The following is a 13,131-nucleotide window of genomic DNA, read 5'->3' on the forward strand; positions in this document are numbered from 1 at the left end:
ACAGAGCAATGATCTGTTTCAGTGTAAGATTTGAGACAGTATAAGAGGACTTCCTATGCTCTATGTGCGAGTTAAACATACTTCAGTCAGCTGCTTTAACACTAGGACTAACACAGCACATATTTTAGTTATTCAAGAGGCTTAGATGCTACAGTAGATCTCTATATTTATCCCATATTTGGCATACCTCTAGATCTATCATGAGTTCAATGAATCTTTCACAGTAATGCACTTTATCCATTGAGAGAGGACCTAGAAGTAAATACAGGTAATTAAAAAAAGTAATCCTGGAACTGATGTATAATGCATCAAATCAAATTTTGCTTAAGAGTTATTTCAAGACCCTTGGTTCTAGGCAGAGATGCCCAAACAATTTCTATTTTTGTGCCTAACTGCAGTCCAGTTTAACAAGGAAAATGCTCCCCCCCACGCTTCTTCTGGCACATCAGGGACTGCCAAAACCTTTTTTAAAAACTTTTTTCATTGAATTTGTATACTGCTCTTCATCTGCAGATCTCAGGATGGTTCACAGCATAAAAATAAAAAATAAAAAGACAAAATACATAATAAAAACATAAGATAGCAAAAACCACCCCTTGCACAAACACATTTAAAAGGATATAGGATGCTGGTCAGCCAAAGGCCTGGCTGAACAGGAATGTTTTCGCCTGGTGCCTAAAGGTGTCTCCAGCTGTTTCTGGACTACAACAAAACAGTAGTACAAAAACAGCTTGAGAGCAAAGTTTGGAAAGCCCTGCTGTATAATGAAGGTGCCAGGCAAACCTCCCTGGAGAGAGCATTCCACAAATGGGGAGGCTGAAGCTGAACAGAGCACCTTAAGGCAATGGTACCCAATGGCCCAACTGACCTGGTATTTCCAGACAGGGTGAGAGTATGCAGGGTTGGAAGTGGGTATCTGAAGGTGCACAAACCACCTTCAGGCAACAGCTTCCAAAACTTTCCCCACATGATTTTCATGCTGTGAAGCTGAAAGGCTGGGCAGGCAGTGAAGAGAGGTTTCTCTTAGAGCTCCTCAGCCAAAGAGGTCCCTAACATTCTCCCACCTTACTTCCAACTCGAAAGCTTAGGAGGTGGCAGTGGCCACAAAAAAGAATTATGTCCTGTATAAGTAGAAGATATTCAGGCCAAGTGTGTCTATTCTAAAAATAAACCCTCAGTGGAGAGATATCCTTGAGGTGTTGGGTCTTTCAGCAGGGAGAGAAATCCTGTGGATATTAAAGAATAACCACCAAATAATATTTAACGCGAAGCCAAGTATGTTTAATGTAGAGAGCTAATTTGCAGTTGGGCAAGCACAGAATCTTAAGTTATACATGAATAAGACTTGCCATTACTTCAAACTTACAATGCAATGCTGAATTTGAAAGTAGTTTTCCGAGAATTTACAAATGACCTATTCATTTGAAGAACTGAAGCTAGTTTAAAAAAAAAAACAGCTCCCTTTTGATATTTTGCAAGTCTGTTTGACTGCTTTTCAACTGAATCACTTCAAAAGTAAAGTCGCTACGCCGGTCTAGCAAATTCTACACAGTGCAACAAGAACAAAAACTCCCCACAAAAAGGTTCAGAGAAATCTACATTTGTTTTGCATCAGAGAAACAAAGTTGTGTAACTAGGAGAATTTTTTTAACAATGTGTTCTACAGAATAGAACTCCTGTGCATTTAATAGCATGGTGGTTTTGCTCCTAGCGCTCAAGGCAGGAATGTACTTGCATGCCCTCCCTCCAAGATACTATAAGCTGCAATAGGCTGAAACGGGACAAATCACATTTTCATCTGGGATGCCTAAATTTGGGGGGAAAGGGCAAGGTAAAAGAGAAGAGGGTCTCTTGCATAAGCCCATACACTTTCAATTTGCACTACATACCTGAAATGGGTATTGATTTTAATACAGCAATGAATTTCTGGATCAGTTGCGAAAGGAATCTTCTTTCTTGAAAAGCCCTAAAAAACAACAACAACGCGAGATTCCACATCCTGCTTATGAACTTCCCAGGTTGACCATGGCGGGAAGCAGAACGTTGGGACTAGATAAGCTTCTGTTCTGACCCAGCAAGTCTCATCTTACGTTCTCACATAAGCAATTGTCTTACTGCATGTCTTTCAACCTGGCTTACTTAGGAAAGGTTCCTGGTGGGTCTATTTAATGTGTCGGTACTGGATGAATAAACCAAATATGCCAGCATAATATGCAGGAAGATATTGTGGTACAGCTGCACTGTATCACATCTGTTATCCACTATACTCAGATGGCAAGCCAGATGTGGGGTCTTAGTCAGCTCAACTCCTGCTTTCCCCAAGCAGCATGAGGCACAGATGGGCCCTTGCCAAAATAGCTTTGCTTCACAAACAGCAAATTACAATTCCCACGTACGATTTTTTAAAAGCAATACTGTTTAAACTTACTGTGCCCGAGTATTTTCATCCATTTTCTCATCATTCTTCTTGATCAAATTCCAAAATTTTCTAAGCTTCGGTGTCTTTTTCAATTCGAGTGCCAGACGGGCCTAAAAGGGTGAGACAGTGAATTCTTAATAGCATGATGAGCTAGATCTCCAGTATTTCCATCCATCTAATTTGGGTGCCCCAAAGGTAATTTCAAAACCCCAAACTGAACAAGAACTTATGCTTGCCCATTGTAAAGGCAGAAGATTTTAAAAGTTTCCAAAACCACTGATTAAAATAGCAATAAATCTCTGACAGCAGAAGCTGTCATGCAATGGTTCATTAGAACGCAGCAGAATTGGTCCAGTGAACCTCCATGTCCACATGATGCTTCAAAGGTTCCCTGCATTCTTTATGAAACACTTACTGGCTGCAGGCCCATCCACATGGGCAGGGAGATAAGCTGCTGGACTTGCCCTCTGATCAAATCTACTTCCTGTTGCAAGAAACAGAACAAGCTATTAGTATGGTTATGAGGCTTGGATTCAAAACTACAGTTGCACAAATGGAAGGCACTTCTAGTTGCACAAGGAGGAAGGGGTGTCCCCAACTTTTGGCAATTACCTTCCTACTACAGCCTCAACATGCCCCCTCCCATGCTCTACTGGGAGCACCCCCAAACCCTCCAGAATGGCTTTTGGAAGGGTGCAGCGGTAAGTCAGGAAAGCTCTATTCCATGAGGAAAGGGGAATAAATAATCTACAGCTGGCCAATATCGCTAGTATTCCATCAAACCAAACACAGCCCATGAGCCACGAATCATGGCTTGTCAGTTTTCCAAAAGCAGAAGAAAAAAATCCCCACCAATGTACTTCGTTTGGTGGGTCAATTTTTTTGCAGATCTGATGTTAAGCGGTTATCATCTGGGTCTATAGAATTTTCTGTGCATGGAGTGGCTTCTGAGTCATAACCCTGCTACTCTAGAGAGGCCCAGGTTGGGTATCATCTCTATAAAGTCAAATGCTAACCAAAAGGAAAACTTAACTGTCCATTTGAAGTATCATACATCCTAAGAGCAAACAAAGATGTGGAGTTCTATCAGCTATGTAGCCCAATGTGGCTACTGAGAAAGAAAACATCTGTGGGGAAGGTGGAGGTGAGGGGGAAGAATGGAGTAGCCTGAAAGAGGACAAGACTAGCAGGAACACTGATCAAAAGTTACTCTACAATATGACACTTTCATGCAAATCCTACTACTAAATCCTAAGCTTAGCTACTGAATATTTGCCCAGTAAAAGAGGTCTTGTAACATCTGCAAAACCTACTTAAACACAGGCTCTGATTTGTCCTTATGAGAAATACAGTCTCTAGTTAAGGAGCAGGCATTGGGAATGCCTCTAAATCAGTGGTTCCCAACCTTTTTTTGGCCATGCCCCACCTAAGCATTGCTGAAATCCTGATCCCCTCCTCCCCATGACACATAATTCTTATTATTCAAAAAGTGAACTCCTATTTACATGGAGGAAGTCTAAAAGGCCATTAACATGGTCTAAACAAGCTTCCAAAGAATATGGCATGCATGAAAGAGAAAAATAAAAGAACAAAATATCTTCGCCTTTGCATCAACAAGAGTTTTATTTGTTCCTTGAAGTTGTTTATGCAACATATTCAGTTTTTCAAAGATATCTGCTAAATTTGCCTCACTTATAAAGCATGGGACCCGCAAGAAAGTGCTATACATTCCCTCATTGATAAATTGCGAATTTTCCAATGTATTTTAATTCCCGCCGATCACCAGTGCTCAGAGCAGGTTGCGGCCCAAAATACCGCTCTGAGAAATGGCGACTGCTCCAACGGAGCAGCTACGGAGCGGTAATATTCAGGGGGAAATTCCACAACTGTTGACTGAGCGCTCCCAAAGTGCTACTCCCCCTGAATACGCCCAGTGCATTTTCTGTTTAGATAACCTCTCCATTGTCACCAGCTGACCGCCGTGTACATCCTGATTTTAATTTTTAAAATGTGTATGTCACTATATATATTTATATACTGTATATGAGGCCTCTAGAACCATAAGAAATGGAAAAAATTCAATTCTAATAACAAATTCTAGAAATTGCCCCCCTTAAAAATCAAATTGCCCCACCTTGGGAACCATGACTCTAAATGGATCTTTGGAATCCTAGCATAATAAATGCCACACATAAAGAGGGCTCCTTCAGAAGAAAGCTGTGACAACTGAATGTGGAGAGGCACAGCGTGCCAATAATGCTAACAGAGGAAGCTGCTGTGAGTAGACAGGACAATGGGTACTACTGCCATATATGCCAAATGCACCATAAATGGCAACAATGCTAAATCTCTGAAGAATAAAGCTTACCAGACTGTTGAAGCAGTGGTCAAGGAAGAGCAGGAGTATGGTCTGCTCCTGCAGAGAGAACTCACTGTCATTCTCAGCCAAAGAAGCATCCAACACACGTTTGAAAAAGAACGGGAAGTGCTCGGGCTTCTTTTTGAAGGTCTATGGGAGACATAAAGTCAGCAGTGAGTTCACATGGAGCATCTTTTTTCATATTTCTGTGCTGAGTGGATGCATAGTGGGGGATTGCACTCGCTGGACATGACAACTGAAAGCTGTTGGCAAGTACAGACTGGCCATTTGCTCGTAGGTTTGCTGCTGGAACTAGCTATGTACAGGGGCAAAGGAAGGGGGTGTGGTGGGGGCGGACCACCCCAGGTGTCTTCACTAAGAGGGGTGACATTTGGTGTGCCGCCCACCCGTGACTTCCATGCCTACCCCGAGCCGTCAGGGTAAGGGGGAAGCTGTGCCGCTTTGCTGGTGGCATTTCCCCCTTCCCCCTTCGTTTTGACAGCTAGGGGAGGCTTGGGAGTCGCGGGCGGGCAGTGTGCCGAATGTCCGCCATCAGTGGGTCGCTCCGCCCCCGGCTGCAGGGCCCACACGCCGCTCCGTGAACCCGAGCGGCTATCCCGCGCCTGGGAGGGCACCCTCCGTGCCCCACCCCCTTCGGGAGCGCACCCACCCTGGGCAGCGCAGGCATATGCTCTACCGCTGGCTATGTAGTAGGAATCATAGCATTGTGGCATTTGTGTTTCACAGTAAGCAATTTGGTGATGAAATTGCTTTTAAACACCAGCAGAACAGCTGCATCTTTGAACAATGCAAAAGACAATGAGAGATATTCAACATTAGTCAGAGTAGATCCACTGAAATCAATGAACTAAAATTATGAAGGTCCATTAATTTCAATGGATCTCCTCTTATTCACATTGCTGAAGAGAATTAAGGGACAGAAGCAAGAGTCAGACCAATCACTTCTATCTTCTTGAAGTTGGGCAGTACCACCCAAATACAATTTCCACCACACTTCAATACTCAGCGGAGGTTAAGCACAACATCTTTTTTTCTGAATGTACAAAGAATGGCAATGGGGGCAAACTAGCAAATAACAGAAGTGATTCACTCACAACAGACCTGTGTCCTGCAACATGATAGAAATTGAGTTACCGATGAAAATTGAAGTTACCAGTGAAAACTCAAAAAGTAAAAGTAGAAATAGACCATGTACAGAAAATTGAATGCTTTTTAAAATAAATAAATAATCTGAGACTGAAACAAGATGTGTTGACAGAAGCTTTCCTTGAAATGCAGCTTCAGAGAGGTATTTTTTTAATTTTAAAAAATCAGGAATATGACGGGAAAATAATTAGTTAAAACTTATTATTTCCCCTCTGGAACTCTCAAGGCTGCTACTTACATAACAAAAATGTGTATTATCCAACTTTATCCAACATGTAAAAAGGCCCCAAAGCAAACTTGTTCTCCAGTTTCCAATAAAGCTGTCCTACAGAAATGAACATTTCCCTTGCCATTACCTTTTGACAGCATTAAAAACTTCACCATTAAGTGCCAGACTCTGTCAAGTCACAACGTAGAGAAAACACCTCCAATCACTGAAACAATTCTTTTCATATTTCTTTTGCGTCCACTGTGAACCCTTTCAACTGTCCCTTGCTATTCCCTAACAGGAGCCTGCTGTTGTTTTAAAAGGCCATGGCAGACGACTTCAGATGAGGCACAGTGACAGCCGGTACTGCACTTTCTGACATGCGACGACACTTTAAGTGGGCAATGTGAAAGTTGCAAATTGTGGATCAAAGTTACTGCAGGCTATAATTGAAGTCTATTACCTCCCAAGCGGGAACGTTCTCCCTGAACTTTTCATTCACCATACAACAGATTGACATCAAATAAGCCTTGCTGGACACCTCAGGAGAATAATTCATCCACAAGTAATTTTCAAGGTACTGGCTGTGAAAAGACAAGAGAGTTACCACCCATCTAATATGTCATTCATCGGGGGGCAAGAAACATAATGATCTTTTTTAAAAACTAAAAAAGTCATCTATATGATTTGTACGTAACTTGGAAGTCGCCTTCAATACAGGTCACTGCAATAAAACTTACCAGGGCCATTTAAATCAATCTGAGCAAGGATGGCACATGAATTAGCCCTCTGGAACACTCTTTAAAAAAGTTTTACATGTACTTGGTACAAGCACTGCATTAGTCTGAGCACTAATTCATGCTGATTTTGTAAGGAGAATAAGAATAAGCATCCCTCCTACTTGCGACATGCACTTCAGTGGACACTTGCTTTAGTACTCAAAGGCAAATGCCTCCTGTCTCTCGAAATAAAGCCACCAGCCTAACATAGAAAGGCTTTAGGAAAGTCATTACTACACCAAATAAAACATGAATTGTGGAAAAAATAGAATCGACAGCATGGACATTTGCGAATGCGCTAAAAAGCAGGACAACTTGGTTTCACAAGCATATGCAAGATCAAAAACCTATTTGGGAGTTGAGGATATTCAACCTAGAGTGGCCACAAATAACTTCCATGGACTCCTCCTCCTCCCCACAGCATCTTATAACTTGCTTCTCCCTAGCCCAGGGTTTCCTAAACTGTGGTCTATGGACCACCAGTTATCTGCAAGTGTCATTCAGCTGGTCTGCAGCATGTCCCCCTTAAATATTCCTACTGATTTTTATATTTTATTCATATTGGGGTTTTAAAATTTCCTATATTGTATCTTAAAGGTAAAGGGACCCCTGACCATTAGGTCCATTCACGGACGACTCTGGGATTGTGGCACTCATCTCGCTTTATTGGCCGAGGGAACCGGCGTACAGCTTCCGGGTCATGTGGCCAGCATGACTAAGCCGCTTCTGGCAAACCAGAGCAGCGCACGGAAACGCCGTTTACCTTCCCGCCGGAGCAGTACCTATTTATCTACTTGCACTTTGACATGCGTTCGAACTGCTAGGTTGGCAGGAGCAGGGACCGAGCAATGGGAGCTCACCCCATCGCGGGGATCCAAGCCGTCAACCTTCTGATCGACAAGCCCTAGGCTCTGTGGTTTAACCCACAGCGCCACCTGCATCCTTATATTGTATCTTATTGTATTATAATTTGAATTCTTTGGAATGCAAGTTGTAATACATTGAATAATAATATAATAGACAGAAGAAGCAATAACAATAACACTGCTTCTATCCCTCTCCATTATGCTTGCCACTACCAGCAGAAAAATCTTTGAATGGTACACCAGCACTATCAACAATTTTCAAGTAGTCCATGGGGGAGGGGTAAGTCTGGGAACCACTAGAAAGGGTTTGTTGTTTTGCCCTAGCCAAAACAACAAACCCTTTCTACATCTAGCCCATGTTGAGGCTCCTCCAAGCCCTATTATGAAAATTTATTTGTGTTACATCCAAAGACCTATTTACCCAATCCATCTCCATTCTTCCAGCAAAGGCTCAGAGGTTTTTCAATCTAACTGGGCAAGGATCACAGGCCATTAAGTTTATACAATACAGGCTCAGTACAAAAACAAAGGTTTCAACAGTTGCATAAAACACCCAGAGTGTCATCACTGCTTACAGCAATAAAAAGGAGGAAGCTTAGTTTTTGCTAAATGTTTGGAAGAGTTAAACAAAACCTATACTTTAGCTGGCATAACATTGTATTTCCTGTAGTTTCAACTATACAGCTTATGACACACTGGGATATGGCCAAGTGAAGGAATGAGCTACATTATCTTTCCAAACAGCTATGGTATTTCATCCTTGCCTTAGTAATAGTAAATACAAATATTATTTGTACAGAAATTAGAATGTTTGAAGCATTTCATACAAATTATGTCAGCAATCCTTATAACGGCCCCGTAAGATATGTTCAGAGATAGAGCCAGCATTGCACAGCGGTTAGTGTTGGACTAGAGAGCCAGGTTCAAATCCCCACTCAACCATGAAGCTCAGGGGTGATCTTGGACCAGTCACTGTCTCTCGGTCTATCCTACCTTACAGGGTTGTTGTGACAACGCCTTGAGCTTTCTGGAGAAAATGTGGGCTATATATGTATCAAACAAACAAAATTGAGATTAAGCTGGGATATAGTGGATTGCTAATAGCCAATTAGTAAATTTACGGCAAAGGAGATTTTTGAACCAGTAAGACACTACATCACACTGGTCAGATTTCAATTTAAAAGTGCATTTCTTTCTCCAAAAACACTTACCTAAATTCCAGAAGCATGATTTTTCTAATCGCAAATCTGAAATCACAGGCGGGGGAAAAAATTAACATTTCAACTCTTGCCTAAATTAGTTTACCGTTTGTTGCATATTTGAACTCAAGGGGTACTGTGCTTTGGTGGTTATAAACTAACCTGGATGGCAGATTCCATATGGTGCTGATGATGGACTTTTGATTGCTCCACATCACTTGTGATATAAAGCACTTCTGGGTACTCTGTTGTCTCCCATGCTATGTAACATCCAGCAGAGGCTGGTCTATTAGAATGAATGGACCATCAATATCAGTCTGCCTCAACCAGCCCCCACCTGTCTGTCCCCATTTACAAATAGTTCAGTGGGTAGCACTGGCTATCAACCTTCTCCTCCTTAGTCTCAGTGTTACAGGGAGAAGGATGGGGACAAAACCTGAATTAGTTGGTTCTGAATATCATTGTCTATGGCTGGTGGCCTCCTTCCCTTCTCCCCTACCAGTCATGATGGGCGCCAGCTTTCACTGTTAACATGAAACTGCCATCAGAGATGTCATCAGAACACTAACAACTCCCAGGAGCATTTCTCTTCTTCATTCAGTCCAGATGGCATTGGGATATATGAAGGTTGCAAGTCTTATATTATGGTTTTTAAACTGTATTTTTCTCTCTTATTGTACAAGCCACCTTGAATGAGTTTTACAGTGGTACCACCGGTTACGGACGGGATCTGTTCTGGAGCTCCGGTCGGATTCCGAGGTTTCCGCAACTGGAGGGGACAGCTTCTGAGCATGTGCGCACGGCGAAACCCAGAAAAATACTTCCAAGTTTGCCACATACGTATCCCAAAGGATACGTAACCGGGGGTAAACACAAGTAGAGGTACCACTGTAGCATACTCATAAAGACAGAAAAAGACTATAAATCTTTTAAATAAATAAAAATTCTAGACAGGTGCCCATAATCAATGGTGAGGTGCACTGACCTGTGGCCTGTATTTCTTCTAAGGCATAATAAAAATTGTCCTTACAAGACAATTTATGGAAGAAAAACATATACATACACAGAATTCAGATAATTATTTTATGGAGACTTCATTGATTGAAAAGTCAAAAATGTGTCTATTATGATACTGATAAGAGAAAATGCAGTATACATACTTGGACCTAACAATTTCTTTTCCATACACATCTTCAATAACCTACAAAAGGAAGAGAGAGGGTTTTTTAAAAAATAAATATATATATATGCAGCACAATTCTTGCTCCCCTTTATCTCCTCTTTCCAGTAACATGCATTTTCAGAGATGAATTCTTTAATACCATCAACACAGTAGCACAGTTTGAAAACTACAATAATGCTTTTTGTTTTCAACAAATGAAATCAGAAGTATTAAGAAGACTGTGCAGGGAAGGAATAATAATCTATGTACTGAAATCAAACTGGTTTTTAAAAGAAACTTCAAGGAACCTTTGGAGGTTTGACCAAATATTCCATTTTATAAGTGGTAAATATAGAACAGAATGTAAAAGCTGCTGTCGGGGTGGCTTATTTGTGCAGTTTTAAACAAAGTGCTGAAATCAAATCAACATTCTTCCTGTTCTGTAATCCAGAATCCCAAAGTAAAAATATTTTACTTTAGATACGAATTTCTAGCATTTACTGCACTACCAATTTAAGATAGAACTGACAATGAATTAAGCATTTACCTTTGACTCAAAAGGTAGCCTTTTCTTGACATGTGGTGCCCAGTACTTGTTTGCCAACTGTAAGATAAAAGATCATTTCATTAAAATATATGATCAGAAGCCACAGCCTACCTGTACAGTATAACCAAACCTCTGTTCTATAGGACAACAAGAGAATATTTCCAAACTTACCCTCTGTGTACAAAAGGGTAAGGATGCAAGGTTTTAAATTATCAAAACAAATAAAGAATGAATAATAGTTTAATGACTTGAATATTCAAACACTGCTCAGCCTTTGCCCTCTAGATGTTTTGGCCAGTGCTAGCTGGGGTTGATGGGCACTGCAGTTCAATGTCAAAGGCACCAGGTGGGTAAAGGCTGAGCTAGCTACTCATTACAGGGCCAGCTTGCAGTAAGCAAGTTGTTTCCTCTGCGTGAGTGGCATGCACACCAGTTTGTTGAAAGCTTAAAAAAAAATAACAATGAAAAAGGACTGGCAAGAGATTCTTATTTTGAGCCCTAATTTACAAGGCAAAATATATTATATTATATTGTCCGACAGTGGAATTTGCTGCCAAGGAGTGTGGTGGAGTCTCCTTCTTTGGAGGTCTTTAAGCGGAGGCTTGACAGCCATCTGTCAGGAATGCTTTGATGGTGTTTCCTGCTTGGCAGGGGGTTGGACTGGATGGCCCTTGTGGTCTCTTCCAACTCTAGGATTCTATGATTCTATTACAATTATAATGGGCTGCTTTGGGGGCACAGTCCTAATCTCTCCCTAGTGAGTACAGAGAGTAGAGCCTCTGTGTGTGGTCCAGCCATTTATTAGGTAAAGGGACCCCTGACCATTAGGTCCAGTCGTGTCCGACTAGGGGTTGCGGCGCTCATCTCATGTTAATGGCCGAGGGAGCCGACGTACAGCTTCCGGGTCATGAGGCCACCATGACTAAGCCACTTCTGGCGAACCAGAGCAGCGCATGGAAACAGCGTTTACCTTCCCGCCAGAGCGGTACCTATTTATCTACTTGCACTTTGACGAGCTTTTGAACTGCTAGGTGGGCAGGAGCTGGGACTGAGCAACGGGAGCTCACACCGTAGTGGGGATTTGAACTGCCGACCTTCTGATCAGCAAGCCCTAGGCTCTGACCCACAGCACCACCCGCGTCCCTAGCCATTCATTATCAGTCAGCAAAATGACCAATATAACCCAACATCCTGTTCCCACTGTGATCAACCGGGTAGGTGCCTATAGAAAACCCAGGAGCAGGACAGAGTTTTAATTTGACCAGTGTTTTAACTACTGTTAATAGTTTCTCATTCTTCTTTTTATCTGTAAGCCTCCCTGAGTCCCTGTCAGGGGGGAAAGCCGGGTATAACGAAATATAACAACAACCACTTCTTGTATATTTCAACGCACCGTGAACTTTTCCTGGTTTTATCTTTTCGTAAACAGCTTTTGAGGTGTTTTCTTCTTGCAAACAACTAATTTCATTTAACAAACAAACAAACGGACAGCACCCCTCGTCATTGATTACCCAGAGACGCAGTGCCTGTATAATCGTAACGGTGGCCTAGTGGTTAGTGGGAGACCGAAGACCTGTGTGAAACCAGGGTTCAAATACTTTCCTGGGCATGAAAAGCTCATTGGGCAACTCTGGACCTCCCACCATAGCCTACCTCACAAGGTTGTTGTGGGGGGGTTTTTTAATGAGAGGAGGGGGAAGAACCTCCTTGGAAAGGTGGGTGGGAGAGAGACAATAGCCCCCTCTCCCACCCACCCTAAGGCCAATCCCTTTGCTCCCTTCGGGTCTGAGATGGAGGGTGGGGGGGGTTGCTTACCTGCGTCACGAACTCCGCGTTGATCTGCGACACGGTGGGAGCCACGATCTTCTTGGGCGCAGGCGGCTCCTGCTGGGCTCCCGCCGAGGAGATCGCCGGCGCTGCTGCCATGTTGCTTCCGCGCAGCAGCCCGTTCCACGCCTCTTCCACGAGGCCAGCCTCCCCTCCCTCTCTCTTGAGAACCACGCTTGGTAGCGCCCGCTCTCTCCCCCTCCCCTCCGCGTAGTATGGTTTCGCCCGCCCGGACTGAAGCCGAAGCCGCTGCTGCCGCCTCACACGCTACTTCCGCTTCCTTCACAGATTCCGCTCGCCTCTTCGCCTTGGCTCTTCCCTTTCCCCTCGCATTGAGAAGCTGGCGCACATAGAGATAGAAATTATAGCATGACGTCCACTCCCTCGAGTGACTCCTTGTGGGTTCCATTCCATGCACACTTAGCAAGGAGGAAGTCCCATTACACTCAACGGGGTTTACTTCTGAGTGGGCAGGCGCAGCACTGCCCTGTATTTAGGATCTGCATTATACACTTGGAAAGATTCAGTGTATCTGAAGAAGTGTGCATGCACACGAAAGCTCATACCAAGAACAAACTCAGTTGGTCTCTAAGGTGCT

The 13,131-nt window shown here is 42.9% G+C and overlaps 1 protein-coding gene across 1 annotated transcript in view; it reads right to left on the minus strand.

Moving 5' to 3' along the window:
- AQR (aquarius intron-binding spliceosomal factor) overlaps positions 1–12,701 on the minus strand; it is a 50,895-nt gene extending 38,194 nt beyond the window's left edge. Inside the window, exons 1-10 of the mRNA XM_033144439.1 lie at positions 12,522–12,701; positions 10,707–10,763; positions 10,158–10,198; positions 9,010–9,045; positions 6,617–6,737; positions 4,788–4,928; positions 2,835–2,903; positions 2,429–2,529; positions 1,890–1,966; positions 188–252 (exon numbers count right to left, since the gene is read on the minus strand). Coding sequence (XP_033000330.1) covers positions 188–252; positions 1,890–1,966; positions 2,429–2,529; positions 2,835–2,903; positions 4,788–4,928; positions 6,617–6,737; positions 9,010–9,045; positions 10,158–10,198; positions 10,707–10,763; positions 12,522–12,632 — 819 coding nt within the window. The 5' untranslated portion in view covers positions 12,633–12,701. The remainder of the gene's footprint in view (positions 1–187; positions 253–1,889; positions 1,967–2,428; positions 2,530–2,834; positions 2,904–4,787; positions 4,929–6,616; positions 6,738–9,009; positions 9,046–10,157; positions 10,199–10,706; positions 10,764–12,521) is intronic.
- Positions 12,702–13,131: the final 430 nt, after the last annotated feature.

The sequence above is a fragment of the Lacerta agilis genome, chromosome 1 (assembly GCF_009819535.1).
Source record: "Lacerta agilis isolate rLacAgi1 chromosome 1, rLacAgi1.pri, whole genome shotgun sequence".
Lineage (NCBI taxonomy): Eukaryota > Metazoa > Chordata > Lepidosauria > Squamata > Lacertidae > Lacerta > Lacerta agilis.